This window comes from Drosophila innubila (genome assembly GCF_004354385.1).
Source record: "Drosophila innubila isolate TH190305 chromosome 3R unlocalized genomic scaffold, UK_Dinn_1.0 2_E_3R, whole genome shotgun sequence".
NCBI lineage: Eukaryota > Metazoa > Arthropoda > Insecta > Diptera > Drosophilidae > Drosophila > Drosophila innubila.
Window position 1 is genome coordinate 16,581,590 of NW_022995380.1, and position 19,112 is coordinate 16,600,701.

Genomic DNA, 19,112 nt, shown 5'->3' on the forward strand with positions numbered 1-19,112 from the left:
GTACCCCCCAATATTCCTAGTTACTTTCCTGTTTCAATTGATTTAAATTTCAATTTTTATTTGATTTAAATTTCAATTTTTCTTTGATTTGATTTGATTGTTTTTTATTTGTTTTCTTGTGCAATTTACTATTGCCTTTACTATTGTGTTTGTTTTTTCGTTTGTTTACTTTGTTTTCATTCTTTTCACTTTTGTTTTGTTCGCCTTACGTAATGAGTCGGACTCTGCTTTTGCATGCAATCGCATTGTACTTTAAATCTTTCCTCTGTCCCCACTCGAAGCTAAAAATTCTAATGGAGAATGGAATGGTTAAAAGTAAAAATCATTCCCATCTTTGTCTGGACTAACTAACCCTGACATTGGCGCCGCAACGTTCCACTTCCACTTTACTCTAATTGAAGTGCCCTTGAGAAGCGTCTTTCGATTTTCAATTCAATACTGATTTAATTCATTCCATGTTTGGCAATTTCTTTCCAGTTTCTTCTACATTTTCATTATTAAAATAATTTCTATGTAAATCAAGTGCATTACCATATAAATTGTTTTTATTTTATTTTCAGTTTATCTTATTTTTTCTTCATTCTGTAATGAAATTTTCTCGCGCTTGCCAAGAACCAAATAACAGGCAAACTGACGCGTCAGCTTCTTTTTCTTCTTCTTCTTCTACGACTACTACTCTTACTTCTGGTTCGTTTTGGCCTAAACAGGAATACAGTTTTTTTTTTGTCAGAGGCGCCAAAAAAGTTCCTCGGACATTTCAGTTTTTATCGCTTTTCAGCTGAAAATTGTTGACTCGCGGCGACGACACTTGACCCTGACCATGGCGTGCTTAAAGGAGCGTAACGCTTTTCAAGCAGCGTTTTTGAAGAGTTGAAGGATTGTTCAAACTGTTTTACAAATTTATTGGGCAACTTCAACTGCACATTGTTTAAACTTTAAAGCACGCAAAAAGGTTATAAATAAATGTAAAAAGGAATTTGGTTTATTATTTATGGATGGGAAGAAGCTCTTAGCATTAAATTGCCTTTGGTGCAATGTTCAAGTAAAACCAGATTGAGTAAAACTGAGATGTGCTTAAAGCCGGCTATTAATATTAGAATTTGATTGTAGAGGTACCAGGTGGTTCCCCCTATCCATGTAAAGTCTCTATACCGTATAATCTTTCGTATTACAAATTGCACAACTAATAAAATAATATTATTAGGCGTTATTTGAGAGTATAAAGTAGCGTGGAAAAGAGCTAACAAAAATTACTATTTAGCTGCATGTTCACGTACCGTATTCAACTTAATTGCAGTATGTTTTTTCTATTTACTTATTTCTCATTGCTACGCAAAACATTATCTACATTTTTCCCTCGCTTCCACTTTTTGCATGCCGTTAAACAACTGAATTTATATAATTTTGTTCGACCTGTCAATAAATGTATGCATGTATGTATTAGTGTCATAATTGCAAATTGGCGGAAAATAAATAAAAACTCAATATGTGTGGAATGGAGTGTTGTTTAAAACCGAATAATACATAATTATGAATAAGTAGCTTTTTAATTTACACACAAAGAATCGGAACAAATCGCATAGCAGTTCAAATTAAAAAAGAAAACAGTTTTATACACAAACAGGAGTGCGTTAGCCAAAGTACTAGTTTCAAAGATACCCTATACTTAAAAATTAAAAAAAATTTTCTTAAAATATTGAAATGACCTACAAAAAGTTTCAGAGCTTACGAAATACAATAAGTGAAATACAATCTTTTCACAAAAGATATATTAATATGTCAATGAGATGATTAGCATATTATTAAACTGCACATCCCATTTTTTTAGCAATGCCCCGTACAGGGTAGTGTTATTCTTCAACTTTAACTAATTGCAAATGCAAACAAATGGATTATTTACGCATTGTGCTAACATTTACACTAAAATTTACATCTGGAATGAATTTGGATTTGTCATTCGATTATTAAACATTTGTCAAGAGTTCAATAAACCATTGGCTGCTCTTTAAAATGCAAGTGGCGATTTCTTTTTATTGTCATTTGTTGTCGTAATCCGCCAGACAGTTTTTCAAATTGCATAAAAAACGATGAAAATCAGCGACAAGCGAACGAGCAAAAATCTCACAGCGAGACATGAAAATTGTAGTTCAACCACATGACTGATGACATTTACAACATATTCAGTAAGATAGATTGGAATAAGAATGACACTTGATCCTTGAATACATATTTGGATACATACTGAATTTTTCCGTAAACCAATTTATAAAAATTTTATAACCTGTACTAAAATATTTTCAGCTGAACATTGTAAATCCATTAGCCTTTTCGCATTTTGAATTTATATTCAAATTGAATTGCAGGGTATTCGCCAGTCTGTTATTTTGCCTTTAATCGCATTTTCATAGCCCTCTTTTGAGTTTCAAATTGAATATTCATTTCAGTTCAAGTTCAGTTTTGGTTTTGACAACGTGGTAAACAATTTAATAAACTTGATATATATTTCAAAGGGGCGTGACTAAGCCTGAAGGACATTAGCCAGACAATCTGGCGACACATAAAACAAAAACAAAAATATCGCCGGCGAAACTCTCGTCATGTAATTGAACTTTTTTTTAGGGCTTGTCAAGTCCCCACCATGGAAATACTGTTGATGTTGCATTAAATATGCATAACGTATGTAAATATCAATGTGAAGTCGTCACACTTAACAAAAAATAATAATAATACGGCAAACAGTAAAAAGTGGATAGCACGTAGACGAGTTTGAGAATGAAAACAAAAATAAAAGAAAAAGCGAAAAGAAAAATGAGCACAAAACGCGAGTCGAACGTGACGTTGAATTAAATTCCTGTGAAATATTTTGCAAAAAAATTATGTACTTTTGTGAGCATATACATACTATATATGTACATATGCATGTTATTTTCATGTCAGCCTTTTTATACCCTTTAGTATCAGATTTTTAGGCCCTGTATTCAATTTTGTATATAGGCGTATAAGCTTTAATATGGGAATGCATGTTGCACGTTTATTAAGGTATCACTAAGATGTAAAAAGTATCTACTTACAGTCTGAATGTTCTACTTAATGACTTGCTGAAGATTTACAATAAACGCCGAAAAATTAATGCATATAGTATGATTGTTCTGATGCTGATCCAAATTTCTTCTAAAAATTTAAATTTAAAAAACTGGGTAATTACTAGTTGATCATTCTTAACATGAATAAACAAAAAATATGAAGAAACATATTAGCTTATGTACATATCGTCATATAATATGCATAGGTATATACATATGTACACGTACACATATATTTGTTTATAAAAATGTGTTTGACAGCGAAAGATGCGTTGCTAAGTATTTTCCTGCTGCTCCATATATAAGTATATATCAATGTATCTGATAGATACTCATTTTTACATATTCGAAAATTGGTCAACTAGCGCGGAAGAACGGCAACAAGATGACGTCACGATCACTCAGCCAGCGACTGATCAGCTATAGACAAAGCAGAGACATCACAAAACAAACAATAAAAGAATACGAGTATATGTATATTTTATCTTAATTTTGGTAGCTAAGAGCCGACGAATGTGCAGATTTAGAATAAACTTTATCTATTTTTACCATAAAGTGCTGATAAATGGCAAATAGTTGTTAGTGCAGTTAACGTATCCCAAAGATGCATCTTTTGGACAGCTGCATAATGCACTGACATTGGACTTTGCAACTTTCACAGTCAGCTTTTGCTCTTAATTTCTCTTGATTTTCATTTTTGGCAGCATTTCAATGCCGCACAATTTGGGCCACTCAGGACGGCCAATAAATAGATCAGAGAGTGAACTTAGATCGAAAGAAGAGAATGATCTGTTTCTCTGAAAATATTACCAACTGTTCAACAGCTGATTCTGCTTGTTCTTCTGCTTGTTGATGACATAAACTGCGAAAGACTCATCAGTGACTACTCCGATGAGAATAAAGCACTGCTGTGATATTTGCCAAGAATCGACACAGAATCGCAGACACGATGTCTGCACATGAAAACTGTGCGTGATACAACAGTTTACCTTTAGCTTATTGAATATACTTAAAAGATTCATTCAATATCTGCAAATTAGCTAGTCTAAACTTTTTAAATCAAGGCTAAATGAAATAACAATAAAGAAATAAGTGAATAAAATGTTTATTTATTGTTTTACAGTTCATTTAGGGTACATAAAATAATATCATCTTACTTTACTGTCTTGTATCTCAACTAATTCTGATAGTTTTATATTACAAATCAGATCTCTGTTTTAAAAATAAACAAAGGTTTATTATTTAGTATAAGTTGAACTTAATCCAGGAGTAATCCTATAAGCCCATTAAGCAATTCAGCTTTGAAGCTGCAACTTCTTAAATATTTATGAGCTATGAGTCGTAAAAAAGTTAATTTAATGAAGATTCCCTGGCTGAGTTCAGTTTTAGTCGCCCTTAAAATGACATAATCATAACATAACCTAACCAAAGTCAATCAGCTTGGTTAGTGTCATGAAATTGATGTCTGGAATTTGCTCAAAATCGCCAAAAAAAAAAAAAAGAAAGAGAAAAGCGACCCTTAAGTGACAAAGTCATAAAAAGTGCCATAAACTAAAGACAAAAGTCATAAAACTGAATGGGAAGACGGACAGGAAACTGGCCAGAGCACGGACACGGCAAAAAAAATGCATCACAATGACCGGCTGTTAAGTGCTTTGAAGGTCGGCTGGGGAAGCAGAGCATGTGCATCCAAAATGGCCATTAACTGAGTCTGCTTTGTTATTGTTGAACTTACCGCATGTACTGTAGCGATTGGATGAAACATAACATAACCATAACTATATCTTTTTCCCTTCTTTTCTTTGTTCAATTCCAGATGGCCGAGCTGATGCATCAGATGAGGGATCCGGCGCATACGCTCGGCGGATCTGTGGGCAGCATACCACAAACATTGATTGCTGGCACAGGCGGAGGTGGAGGCAGTGGTGGCAGTCACAGTGGCTCTCTCAATGGAATACATGCCACACCGGCGACCAATCTTAAGATGAGCGAAGCATTGCGCAATGCTCAGCATGATGCTAGTCCCAATCCGGTTAGCTCCAAGATGAAGGCATCCAAATCGTATACGCACGGACTGAGCAACTCATCGGGCACTGTCAACATTCCCACATCCACCTCGGCACAGAGCAATCTCTCGTTGCTCGCGGACATCTCGCCGAATCACACTCACTTCTTTGAGGTGATGTATGTGGGCAAGATACGCGTCTCCCAGAAACGTGTGCCCAATAACTTTATTGACGATGCCCTGCCCAAATTCAAGGCCTACGATGCTCAACGCCTGCGACTCATGCAGAGCCGCAAGATGTCCCTGAGCAGCGAGGGAGGAGTTGGCATTGAGGCCAAAAGTTCGTCTAGCACTCTAAAGAGTCAGGAGCTCAAGGAGGAGGATGAGGAGGAGCACGAGCACGAGCACGAGCAGGAGCAGGAGGTGCAGCCCAAGCCGCAGGTGGAACTGCATTTGACGGGAGCTGAATCGGATGCCATTCCCCGACCGCTGGAGGACAACAAGGAGAACAAATCGCCAACAAAACGGACTCTCATGCGTGGTCAGAGTCACATGGAATTAGGCCAAAAGGAGTTGTAAGTATTTAGAGATTAGATTTGTTATTGCCAGACCCATTTGTCCAACTCTGTGACGATAAATTCAATGCTCACCTTAAATCGGATGCAGCTCGGAGGATAACCATCAACTGGAGGCACCCAATGTCATTGTAAACAAGCAACCCACTCCGCCCAGGGATGATGTTGCCACAGCAACTGCAACTGGCACAGCTACAGCTGCTCCAGCTCAGTTGCATCCACACTATGCTCTGGAGAAGTAAGTGGCGACCTGGTCCAGATCCCACGCATGTTTAGTTGATCCTCCATGTTCCAGTTCGTTTCCTATCGTTTTGCTTAAAAACTCTTTTGCTTAATACTCTTGCTGAATGTTGTCATAGATTATATAACGAATGCAAAAAAGTGTCGTAGACCCCATATTGTATAGTTATGTATATTCTTCATCAGGTCAACGAAATGAATCGATATAGCAATGTCCGTCTGTTTCTAAGTCAACTAATTTTTTATCTGACTTTTTTCCGTAGGCAGTACATACGTCGGAACCGACTGGATCCAGTCACTATATCATATATCTGCCATAGGAATGATCGTTCGAAATTAAATCTTTAGTCATAATTATTTTTTATTTTTTTTTTTAGATGTTTCAATCAGTCTCAAAGATTTTGAATTAGGTACTGCCATATACATCCTGACCTAATTTGATTATAATCAAACTATTATATCCTATAATTGCCATAGTTACGTTTAGTCAATCTGCAAGCGTATCACATCTTCGGCGTGCCAAAGATAATATTTCTTTCTAGTTTAATTTTTATTTTTCCGTTTTTTTTCACATTTTATTATGTGTTACCCCGCATGCCACGCCCACAAGAACTCAGTTCGTCCAGCTAATCCTTTTTTTGTGTATCCTTTGCAGCATACCCAAGTTGAGGGATCGCTCAGCTTCCCAGGGTTGCATACCTCCTTATGCGGAACAGAATCGCACGATGGTCTTTTTGGTGGGACGCAGCGATCTGAGATTGATATCGCCGGATCGCAAGCAGATGCTGCTCTACAAGGATTTCAAGGATGTGGCCAGCTGTGTGCACGGCCAGAAGTCGCTGGATCACTTTGGTATCATCTGTCGGGAGCTCAACAATGAGGGATACATTGGCTACGTCTTCAAGTGTCAGTCAGAGCACGTGTGTGATGACATCGTGGCCGCCATTGCCCAGGCCTTTGACACCTGTGCCGAGCAGAAGAAGAAGCAGGACACGCAGATCTTTAGCTGCGAGCATTGCCCCATGTTGTGGTACCACAAGCTCTGCACCGATGTGGAGGGTCTGTCCGAGAAGAAGACCCAGACAATGATCTGGCGTCGCATTGCCACACTCAATGATGAGGAACAGGAAATGGTCTGGGCCAAATATTGTGGCTCCGAGAAGACGAACTCACCGGTGGCCGAGCAAAATCAGTTCCTCATGATGCTGTTGCGCGCCCATTGCGAGTCCCGGCAGCAGCGTCATGTCCATGACACCGCCGAGAATCGATCCGAGTTTCTCAATCAGTATTTGGGCGGCAGCACCATCTTTATGAAGGCCAAACGCTCGCTGACCAACTCCTTTGATACTTTTCTCAAACGCAAACCCTCCAAGGATGACATTTCCGTGCCGCCCCACAATCTGCGTGACATACGCGAAGGATCCGCTGAGCCACATGGCACTGAATCACCACCCGAGGGCTTCCGTTCCCGTTCGAATACCATCGGCGGAAGTCCCAGCAACAAACCCAGCGCTGAGCAGCTCAAGAGTCCCATGATGGACATGTAAGTAGAGAGAGAGAGAAAGATTAGCTTTGTTTCATGTCCATTTTAATGCAATTTCCAACCAATTCGTTGCCAGCTTCATCAAAGTGGGCAATAGTCCGAAGGAAGCGGAAACACATCAGGGCTCCTGGCGTCAGGCCATACTCAACAGCGTGGTAACACCTTCAAAGGGACTGGACAGCGAGGCTCCCACCGAGTTTCTATCTCCCATGCGGAAGCGTAAGTCTCTCAGCTCCTTCGTAATCCCATTCGTAAACTAATACTCTAATCTTCTGCAGCTGCCAAACGTGGCAAGCGGGATGCAGCCGAGCTGAGGGAACTCTGGCGCACGGCCATAAGACAGACGATCATGCTGAATCGCATGGAAACAGAGAATGCCATGTTGCAGGCGCGTCAGAATGAGAACGAACTGAAGCGCATCAAGCTGGACTATGAGGAGATTGTGCCCTGTGACAAGCAGTTGATCGAGCGTTGGGAGCAGATCATTGAACGCGACTCCATGCAAATTGGCAACAAGAAGGATCCCAAGGTTCTGCGTCATGCCATACGCACTGGCGTTCCTCGGTCCAAGCGGGGCGATGTCTGGACCTTCCTCGCCGAACAGCACTCAATGAACATAGCTCCGGTAGACACAAAACGTTTCCCCAACTACAATACGCCGTATCACACGCTGCTGAAGCATCTGACGGAGCATCAGCATGCGATTTTCATTGATCTGGGACGCACCTTTCCCAATCATCAGTTCTACAAGGATCCATTGGGCTTGGGGCAACTGTCGTTGTTCAATCTGCTGAAGGCGTACTCCATACTTGATCCAGAGCTGGGATACTGTCAGGGATTGGGCTTCATTTGTGGCGTGCTGCTGTTGCATGTAAGTTGTAAATGAGACTGAGAAGCATAAATCTATTAGAATATTCAAATAACTCATGAATCCTTATCCCTTTTGTAGTGCGACGAAGCGAGCGCTTTTCAGCTGCTTAAGCATCTGATGTTCAGCCGTAATATGAGGACAAAGTATCTGCCGGACATGAAGAAGTTTCAGCTGCAATTGTATCAGTTGTCGCGCCTGGTCAAGGATCATCTGCCCGACTTGTATGTGTGGCTGGATCAGAACGATGTCTCACCCACTCTATATGCCGCTCCCTGGATACTGACCGTGTTCAGTTCCCAGTTCCCCTTGGGATTTGTGGCGCGCATATTCGATTTGTTATTCCTGGAGTCCTCCGATGTGATCTTTAAGTTTGCTATTGTTCTGCTGTCGGTGCACAAAGCACAGCTGCTAGCAAAAGATAACTTTGAGGAGATCATGGACTATTTGAAATCTGTGGTGCCCAAAATGGAATCCAATTGCATGGAACAGATTATGAAGCTGGTCTTTACCCTGGACATTGGCAAGCAATTGGCCGAGTATAATGTGGAATATAATGTACTGCAGGAGGAAATAACCACGACGAATCATCATCTGGAAATGCTGAACAGGGAGAAGACACAGAATCAGCATCTGGAGCAGCAGCTGCAGGTGATAAGCCATTGTTATATAACAATACTAGCCATGCAGAGAATATTATAGGTCTATCATTGAGCTGTCATAGGAACGACCAATCCAAAGGCAAAGTTTTATATGAAAAGCTTTGTAAATTATTAAGATATCTAAAACATCAAGTTGTGCAAGAATATTTTATGTATCTCTCTTAATTTATTTCTTAATAATTTATTTTGTATGTTTGTGTTTTTTTTTCTAATTATCTCCCATTTTGCATTGACAGTTTGCTCAATCATCAATTGCACAGCTGGAAACAACGCGATCGTCACAACAATCACAGATTTCATCGCTGCAATCGCAGGTGCAATCCTTGGAGCTGACCATACAAACGCTGGGACGCTACATTGGCCAGCTGGTGGAACACAATCCGGACTTGGAACTGCCCAGCGAGGTGCGACGTATGCTGCAGCAGCTGGACGACTTGGATCGGCAGCGACGTAAGCCCATTTTTGCGGAGCGTAAAATTGGCAAATCAATTTCGGTCAACAGTCACTTGGGGTTTCCACTCAAGGTGCTCGAAGAGCTGACCGAAAGAGACGAACATGGTTCGCCACAAAAGCAGAGGAAGGAGAAGACACCTTTTTTTGAGCAACTACGCCAGCAGCAACATCAACTGCAGCAGCAGCGTAGCCATACGGCCAATGGACAGCCGCAATCCCAAGCGGTTGCTTCACCCACGCCACCACCAACGCGTCCAAATCGTCTGCTGGACAATGCCAGTGCAAGGAGCGTGATGCAATCGAAGCTGGATGAACTTAAATTGCCCGAACATGTGGATAAGTTTGTGGCGAACATCAAGAGTCCACTTGAGGTTGACTCTGGCGTCGGCACACCGCTGAGCCCGCCCAGCACCGCCAGCAACCACAGCAACAGCAGCGGTATGAGCGGCAGCAGCACCGGCAGTATTTTCAGTCGCATGGGCTACAAGAGCACACCCTCATCCCTATCTCCACTAGCAGCACGACATAGCTATATCAATGACATTGCCATAACGACAGCACCATCAGCAGCGCCGGAACAACTGGAACAAATGATAACCACGACAGCACAACAAGTGCTGACACCAGAACCTGAGACAGGCATGCATCCATTGAGCATGGTCGGCGGTGATGTCAATGTGCGCTTCAACGGCACCACACAGCTCAAGTCCATTCGACCTGTTCATCACATGAGAGCCATCACCTTGCCCGGAGTGCCTCCGAGCAGTGCGGAGGCGACACCAACAACGGCCACCGGTCGCAGCTAACGGTTCTGATTCATCAGCAAGCTGCTGCGTGGACTCTACAGGGAGCCCATTCTGGAGCAGACGTAGAGCTAAAGCTTAACAGTACAACTTAGTTGCGGCTTAAAATAATAATAATTATAATACCAACAACAACAAGAGAAAAACAAAGACAAAAGCTAACAAAAATTTCTTTATGTTGCATGTTGCGCACAAATTGTTGCCATAAATTACATAGATTAATGAAAAAAACGCTCCCTCAAAATTCCCTAAACATTATATACAGTCCCCATATAAAGTATATATATATATATATATATATATATATATCTACACAAATATAGACATGCTTATATACAAGTACTTATATACATGAATTGGATAAATGCTTTTGCAACAATTTTATAAAACCTTTGGCATTACATGAATTGTGTGTAAACAAATCGAACTTAATCGATGCTTAAGAATCCACCTTTTCCGGGGGAAACTCGCTTAACAAAGTCTCAGTCTCAATCTCTAGTTTTGTTTAAGTTTTCTATATTGTTCACAATTAATTTGTAACGAATTTAATTAGTTGTACTTGTTGAATTTTATGTTTCTTTAGTTTTAGTCATATTAGTTTTACACATTCGCTTAACTTTAAATTAAACATAAACATAATTTGTACATTTCTATTGGTTTTATTATCAACAAAAAACGGAAACACCCACAAAACATATTAAACAAATTCCGATAATATATTTGCATGTGTACATTTAATATTAGCTATGTTATATGAATTTCAAAAATCTCTTCTTGGATTCGGATTAACTACTTAAATTGATTGTTTAAATATACGTAAAAACTACATAAATATGTATGTATGTACTTATATACGAACAAATTAAAAAACAAAATGGTTCTTTGTTAAGTAAATTGCTTAACTGGACTGTCGTCATAGAGTTCATGCAGTCCAGAGTTCTTGTGTAGCTGATTTGTGTTTAGTAAAAGAATAACAAAATCATATACAAAATTTAATTAAAAAACAAACAATAAATAAATGCAATAACAATTATTTAATCGGTATAAAAAATGTTGTTTCATTTCAATCAATGGGAAATATCAGAAAATTCAGCTTTTGTTATTAATATCATTTATTTCTTATGCATAAACTTAGCTCAATAAAACAAATATATATTATTCATTAACATATCACAAAGCCATTTAATATATTTATTTGATTTCGAATGAAAAGCTCCTAAGTCATCGTAAATTGTGAATTTCTAAAGCAATTTTAATACAAATTCTTATAAAATTTAAACTAAGGAAAACATCACAGTTTTTAGTTAAACTAAATTCAAGCTTGTGCTTATTTTATTTGTTACGCAATGCTGAAATTTTTATTAAGCTAGAAAAAAAAAGAAAAATACTTAGAAAAATATGAAACAATTAATAACAAAAGCGAATTCAGCAACATTTTGTCTGTGGCTTAAACACCAAATTAAAATGCAGCTGAGTTGGCTTTTGTGTGGGGGGAGGGGTTAAGGAACGTCCTGGCCACGCAACAACAGTTCCCCGTTAGCCCGTTAACTACCCGCCTGCCTCTGTCTAATAAAGCGTCCAACTCAGTCAGTCTGCTGTATTAACTAAGACTATATCTATGTACATCTGTTGATCCGCCGGACGTTCCGATCTACTCTTTGAACTCGGGCTTAATGCTAAACTCTGTCTTTGGCTGTTGCACGCCCGCCGCTGCCGCAGCTGCCGCCGCACTGTAAGCGGCCAAATTGTTAAGCATGGACGCGTTTTGTGGCACGGCCAGCATATTGGACGCTGCAGCGCCTGGGTATAGATTCTGATAGAAGAGCGGGTTCTGCAGCTGGAAGAGCGCCATGAGATGGGTCAGCTGGAAATTTGGCGCTGTTGCATCTGCGACAGCTGCAGCGGCGGCAGCGGCACCAAAGTTTGGCAACATGCTGGGAAACAATGTGCTGCTCAAAGGATTGCTATTCGCTGAAGGCGGCGCAGGATTGCTGTCAGTGTCCTCCAGTTTAAGACGCTTCGCCTCCGATTGTTGAGCATTGGCGGGCAGCGGCTACAAGGGGGGATAAGGATTACGAAATTGACATTATGAATATTCCAGTTGTCACTTACAATCATCTTGGGCGGACGACCCCTTTTGCGTGCCAGGAAATGCTCCGCGGAGAGCGAAGAAAGAGGCGTGGAGGTGGCACTGTTGCTATTCCCAAAGGTGGGTTGACTAGCGGCTGGTTGCGGTGTGGCATCCAGGGAGTTGGCCTCCTCCATGTCCTCCTGTTTGCCCTTGAACTGCTGATAGGCCTTCTCACCATCCTGACGATCATGTTTCCGCTTGTGACTGATCATTTGACTGCTCGAATGCAGGATGTAGTTGCAGTTCTCGCGGACACAGTGTATGTGATTGCAGACCGTGGAGTACTTGCAGGATTCAAAAGGACACTGCTCCGTTTTGAGTATCTTCTTGAAGCCATCCTTTGTCAACTGATTATCCTTCAAATGATATGTCTTGTGCTTGTCTGATGGGTGAGTAGAATTTAAATATACAGTCGTATATAATAAAATAGTTCCAGAAATAACTTACCCATATCAGCTTTGTTCTTGAAAGTGTGATTGCAGCCCTCGCGACAGCAATGATAGTGCGATATCTTCTTGCCAAAGAAGGGGCAATCCTTGATGCGGCAATTCTCATGAGCGCGAAACCTACGGAATCCCTCATTGACAATCTCCGAGTCCTTGCGATGGAAATTGGCATGCATCTGGACATCGCTGGTGCTCACATAGACCTTGGGGCAGTGCTCGTAGACACAGTGATAGTGGGTCTGCTTCCAGTTGTAGGCACATCCCTCACCATAGGCGGGGGCGCAGTCATCGGCGGAGGAGAAGCGGGCGAATCCCAGTTTGAGGCTCTCCTTGCGTTTCTTGTGCCATTTCAGATGCCGAATGATGTCATCCTTTTTGCTCAAGATCTTGCCCTGACAGGGCTCATCGTAGCAATGGAAATGCTCACGGAGCGTCTCCTGTCGACATAAAGTATTCTCGCACTCCAGATACGAGGATACCTTGCGCAGATTCTTCAGATTCTCCTCGTTCTGCAGAAAGGCATCCAAGCTGCTGGCCGTGGTCAGGCTAACAATGCCCTTGCTCTGGTCACTCGATGCCGGTGGCGTCAACAGCGAATTGCTTTGACCCAGAGGCGTGCCAAGTGTTGACTCATTATCGATGGAGCTAACGACATTGTAAGATGAGTCCGCTGGCTGCTTGACGGGCGTGTACTGCACAAAACAAAACAAGAGAAAATATTAAATAATTATTTGCATTTAAGTCAGACTGCCTGGTGCCAGCAGCTGCACCGGGAGAAGCCCACGCCTCGTCCAGCACAGCATCACAGCAGCTGTTTATTTTCCTTGGAATCAAGATTTGTTGTTTACATTAGCCAAGCGAAATTACGACAAAGTTTCGCCTCACATTCGTTTTTTTATTTTTTTTTTTTATGTTTTTCAATTTTTCGAGCAAAGCGCACGAATGTTTCCTTTGGAGAAACTCGAATTACAGGCAGCGTGGGAGATTGTAACAATCATTCAAGAAAATGTCCATTAAATGATTTTCAAAATCTATTCAGCAATTTTAAGTTGGCTCTTAAAAACAAATGATTTTTTAGGTGAAATCTTGCAAATTTTAGGATACGGCTAAATTATTTCAAATAATGTGAGTACACATTACTTTTTCGAGCCTGTATAGTTTTTAAATCAATACTTTTTTTTCTTTTTAACTAATCTAATCTAATGAATTATTTAAATATGCTTTTAATAATTCATTTTATCCTCCATAGATTTTCCTGATTATCTGAATTACATATTAGTTATGTTGAAATTAAAAGATATAAAAACTAATAAATTAATTTCGGAAATTATTCTTATATATTTTAAATTCTGAAAATTCTTTTAAAATAAATTCGGAAGAATAGATGCTCTTATTTAAGAAATCTTGAGTATTCCAAGTCAACCTTTACTTTTGAAAGAACTTAGTGGTTAATTATTAATCTCTTGAGAAACTTACCATGCTGGGCGAGTCATTGCTGTCGGTGGTGCTCGTGCTCTCCAGCGGCTGTACGCCGGACAACAGCAGCAACTTCTCGGTGCTGGCGCTGGTATCATTGGTGCTGACCATGCCCGAGGAGCTGCAGCTGGTCAAGCTGGACAACGGCTTCTCATCCTCATCATCATAATGTAAATCCTGCTCATATTTAACAGTGACTGCCGAAAGATTGCTGCTAGCTGCTGCTGCTGTTGTTACTGCTGCTGCTGCTGTTGCTGCTGCTGCTGCTGCTTGTTCATTTGGCGTTGATGTCACTGTGGAGGATTGCAAAAAGTTATTTGTGGTAAATTGCTCAGCGTTTTTAAGTGGGGAGTTTGGGTAAAGGGGTGTGGAGCTGGGCGTGTTAGGTGTTAGTAAAAGATTTGCTGTTGTTGTTGCTGATGTTGTCAGCAAATGTTGCTGTTGCTGCTGCAGCTGCTGCAGTTGTTGTTGTTGCAACATATACTGTGCCAATGGGGACAGAGTGCCGAGCAACATTTGTGGCAACTGATAGGCAATGTTTGTGTTCATATTGTTGTTAGGTGTTGTTGGTGTTATTAGAGTTGTAGCATGTTGTTCATATTGTTGTTGTGTGGATAAAGCATTCAAATTACTATTGGGACTACAACTACGGCTACTACTACAGTTCGTGTTTTGCGAATTTGTTCGTTTTTGCGTTCTTTTCATCTGTTGTTGCTGTTGCTGATGGTGTTGTTGCTGCTGATATTGCTGCTGTTGCAAACAAGTGCTGCTGCTGATATCCTCTTTCTGTGTGTAATCAAAGCCCGTCAGCTGTTGTTGTTGTTGCTGAGGTTGTTGCTGCTGCTGCTGCTGTTGCTGCAGCAGATTCATCATATAAAGCTGCATCATAAGTTCCATTTGATTGGACATTTTGTGATCACTTTTTTTATATATATTTATTTTCAATAAACACAGCACAATTTGGATTTCTTCAATTTCGTAATCAAAATTTCTTAAAAAATTCTTGATTCACAAGATTTTCACAGTCTTCTCAGCACACACAAACACTCTTATTTCACGGCGCAACACGATCTCAAGATAATTGTGGCACGTCTCTTGCGATCCTTAAAGTTCGGCTGCGCAGATCAAACTGTCTCAACTCTTCCGCGACGACCAGCTAATATAGCAAAAATTGCGCAAAAGGTTCTCCAGCTGCAACCCTCTCCCAGGTCCAAGTCTCTAAAAAAAACCAGCTCGCTCTTAAAAAACCGATCCGCTCGCTCTCTACAACCTCTCTTGCTTACGCTCTCTCTCTCTCTCTCTTAAAAAATGATAAACCTTAAAAAACAGTCCATTTGGTGGTGGTGACTGCACACACAACCCTTAGTTTATCTAGCGCCCCGGAAAATGTGTGGAAAACCAAAACGTTGCCCAACTTGTTTTCAGTTTTGTTTCCGTTTTTTTTTGCTAGTTTTTTTCGTGTCGACCAATAAAATGCGAGCGTTCATGTAAATTTCGGCAGAAAAGCGAGTTTTTTAGGTAAAAATGTCATTGCGAGGACCAACGAATGCTTTGGAATTTCCCCTGTGATTTTTAAGAGAGTAGAGCTAGCTTATAGGAAATGTAAGGGAATGCGGATGAAAGAGAGAGAGAGTTAAATATGAAAATGACCTTTAAGATATCATCAATTGAAGAATACTTATTTAAAAGTAAGGAAATCCGTAACTAAAATCTGTTTGAAAAAACTGAATTCGAATTTTAATATTTCATATTTTTGAGACCTGATTTCCAAACAACAAAAATATTTTCTTAATCACTAACAAGTAAAATAAATATGAATGCATATTAAATTAAAAACGATTTCTAGATTCTTTCAGAGTTTTCTCACACAGTCTAAGGTAATTTTAATTTTAATGTAATCACATATCCATAGCTGAGATCAAAATACAATTTGGGCCATTGAGCAAATCTCTATGCAAATTATTCGCAGAAATAGGGAATAAGTTTTGCCAAAAGATGCCACCAAATGGCGCGCAAAAGTTGAAACAGCTGCTAAATTTTAATAATAATCGAAAGAGATCTATTCAAATGCAAAAAATAAACTATTTTTGGCGCACAAAATTAAATTTACAAACGAACAAAAAAAATCTGCATTACAATCGTGCAAAAAAACACAATTAAAAATTCCACCAAAAAATTCAGAGACCTTAGCAAAAAAATTAGCATATAAAAAAAACGTTGCAAAAATTCGAAACAAGAGCAAACCCTTAAAAAAAGGTGCTCCGATAAAGGCGACATGTAACATCCGCTGCGCAGGCGCAATGCAAATTTGCATAAATTATTATTGTAAAATTTACATAATTTTGGCACAGGCTCAGACTCAGGAGCAGCTTGAGGATGTGGATGAGGAAAAGGATCAATACCAGGAAGTAGCCAGTGTTATGCAAATGCGACCTGTGATGGTGTCCTCCTCTACGAAGGAGGAGGAGGGTTACTGCGCACGCGCGCCATGTGGAAATTTATGCAAATCACCATGAGGAAATGAATGAAAAGCAGAGCAAATTCCTTTTCCGAACAAATCGATTGACAAGGGGCGGAAGTCGAACTGCATCGATTGATTTCGTATACGGATGCAAATGGGCTCAACATTATCACTGGAACGAGGTCTAGCTCTGGTTTGTCACTTGGTTGGCGAATTGAGATTGAAGTGGATTTACCAATTGTTGCCATAATTGAGTGACATGGATAGAAAAAGTTAGGATGCGAGTATACTAACCTATACTATTGATTACAAAAAAGGTTCCACGCCAAAATGGCAACTGAGCTGGGGAAACTGAGGAAATCTGCATGAAAATGCACACAAAAGTCCAAACATAGAATAGAAACAGAACCTATCCAATCCTGAGTTGCTGTGTGCACTACAACTACGTATAACCCAGCCATTATTTATTTCTCTTTCTCATTCTGTTTTTACGATTTTACTTTAACCTAATGCAAATTTGCATATGAGAATTTCATATTCAGTTACAAATGTTTCCAAATGGAAAACTTTTGTTTATTGGCTTTTGTTTGCGAGTGGAAGTTATGGAAGAGAGAGAGCGTAGTGGAAAGTCAGTTGAAGGATAACAATAACTTTGCTCATAAAGCGACAATTATTATTTCAGGCTCTACAAATGTTTTAGGACTTGTATTCCTGCCAGTTGATGTTAGACTAGAGAATAGTGAGAGCATTTGCATTACATTGGAATATCCTTTGGTAGGCAAATTGGCAGTGACATGTTTCAATTAGAGTTGAAAGAAGGACACATCACTTTATGATTTTATGGGAATTTAATTGATGGTAAAGTTGAACAAAGTTGATTCCCGAAATTGCAAGTGAATATCGCTGACTATCTTAAGTGGAGAGAAGTTTTATCTATCAACGTGAGAAAATCTCAGAGCACATCTCAGAACTCATCTTCCTAATTACGGAAATTGCCTGTGGCATCCTTTGTCTTCGGCATTATTCACAATTTCACAATTTATGCTAAAAAGTAAACATAAACAGTTTGAATATTCAATCCGAGGGGCGCTTCAGTAGGCATGGGACACCCTAAGGAAGTCGATTCAAATAGATACGAGTATTTTAAGGTATTTTCTTCCTTTTTGTGATTGTCGATCCTTTGTTTTGGGATGCGTTGGGATGCCGCAGATTTATTGCCTCAACTAAATCTCAACTCAACTTTTACCCCCGGGAAACTGAATGGAATATATGAAAATGCTCAATTTAGGGCCCGAATACGGATGATTTTTTAATATATTCTTTGGCATTTATGGCCATTTTTTGCAATAAAGTGCGTTGAGTTTTTCATTTGGTCAACGTCATTGACCCTTAGCTAAAGTGAATGCACACACAGGACGATTGGCATTGTCCTCGACTGTGAATGCCCACAGGGATAACGAATGCTAATAAGATCTTAAATTTGTTAGAAGGACACGCGTTCATCCGTTTCTTATAACAAAGACACAGGCGTAAAGTCGCAGATTAACTTCAGGGATTGGTCTGGACATTGAGGGATGTGTCAGGTAGTCGCTTCTTGACCAATGATCAGCTCGTGTGTCTTTATCCTTAAAGGATTTCGAGGCACGTGTCTCTCGCCCTTACTGGTCAAGCAGTCAAACAGGTTTACAGAAAGGTGTTAAATGGTCATTTGTTGTGGCCAGTCTTAAGGGCGCGTGGCAGGACACTGAGCACAAATTGAGATGGTCAATGAGCTAATGACGCCATTTTGAAGTGGATGAAGATTGTAAATTATAACGGTTATTTAGATCATTTCTTATCCTTTGATGTTGGGAAAAAGAAAAAAAAAAACTTGAGAAAAAGATTTCTCATCAAATCCTTGGTGTCCTGAATATCACACAATAAACCGAAAGCTGCAACTTTATTCGCTTTTGCGCATCCTTACAACAAAAGGGTTGAAGGGTCGCCCAAAAGGACGACTTCCTTGCCTGAAACCGGACCGGACTCACGGCCCAACGGCCGCGAATCCAAATGAAAGTAATCACCGACCGAGAAACCGGTTTGGACACTGGCATTAATATTTTTCGGAAATGCCGCGAAGAAAATTTGAGACAAAAAAAAAAGGACGAACCCCTTTCAGGAACACGGCATATGGCGGGTCCATTGCGGGATCTGGTCAATATGAAAATACAAAAGCGGCAGCAGCATCAACATCAGCATCGCCCAAATTCGTGTAGTTGGATAACATGTCCTGACAGTTGTTTCTATCCTTGTCATAGGGTGGCAGTTGGGCATGAGTTGTTGCTTTTGTAGCTGGCGCAGGACAGCGGCAGCGCAGGACAATGGCG

At 40.1% G+C, this 19,112-nt stretch overlaps 2 protein-coding genes across 5 annotated transcripts in view; one reads left to right on the forward strand and one right to left on the reverse strand.

Annotated features, from left to right (window-relative positions):
* Positions 1 to 11,229, forward strand: part of LOC117789677 (TBC1 domain family member 4) — a 33,126-nt gene extending 21,897 nt beyond the window's left edge. For 2 of the 3 annotated variants that reach the window (XM_034628761.1, XM_034628759.1), the window contains 7 exons: positions 4,900 to 5,663; positions 5,755 to 5,901; positions 6,559 to 7,446; positions 7,523 to 7,665; positions 7,725 to 8,317; positions 8,396 to 8,965; positions 9,213 to 11,229. In XM_034628761.1, the coding sequence (XP_034484652.1) occupies positions 4,900 to 5,663; positions 5,755 to 5,901; positions 6,559 to 7,446; positions 7,523 to 7,665; positions 7,725 to 8,317; positions 8,396 to 8,965; positions 9,213 to 10,235 (4,128 nt within the window). In that variant the 3' untranslated portion in view covers positions 10,236 to 11,229. The remainder of the gene's footprint in view (positions 1 to 4,899; positions 5,664 to 5,754; positions 5,902 to 6,558; positions 7,447 to 7,522; positions 7,666 to 7,724; positions 8,318 to 8,395; positions 8,966 to 9,212) is intronic. The other variant, XM_034628760.1, reaches the window with a different exon arrangement.
* A 360-nt stretch (positions 11,230 to 11,589) lies between these two features.
* LOC117791347 (transcription factor castor) lies at positions 11,590 to 15,194 on the reverse strand. Of its 2 annotated transcripts, XM_034631076.1 has the most exons (5): positions 14,918 to 15,194; positions 14,286 to 14,578; positions 12,811 to 13,501; positions 12,345 to 12,745; positions 11,590 to 12,285 (listed from the first exon to the last, which is right to left on the reverse strand). In XM_034631076.1, exons 1-5 carry the CDS (start codon positions 15,192 to 15,194, stop codon positions 11,884 to 11,886), a joined length of 2,064 nt encoding a protein of 687 aa, XP_034486967.1. In that variant the 3' UTR covers positions 11,590 to 11,883. The 2 variants fall into 2 exon arrangements, with proteins under 2 accessions (XP_034486967.1, XP_034486966.1); XM_034631075.1 differs by having other exon boundaries at positions 14,286 to 15,194.
* Positions 15,195 to 19,112: the final 3,918 nt, after the last annotated feature.

Coding starts and splice junctions, on each gene's coding strand:
- LOC117791347 (XM_034631075.1), bottom strand. CDS start 15,194: ATGTCCAATCAAATGGAACTTATGATGCAGCTTTATATGATGAATCTG. Junction 13,502..14,285: donor GCAATGACTCGCCCAGCATG/GTAAGTTTCTCA, acceptor TGTTTTGTGCAG/TACACGCCCGTCAAGCAGCC. Junction 12,746..12,810: donor CAAGAACAAAGCTGATATGG/GTAAGTTATTTC, acceptor CTCACCCATCAG/ACAAGCACAAGACATATCAT.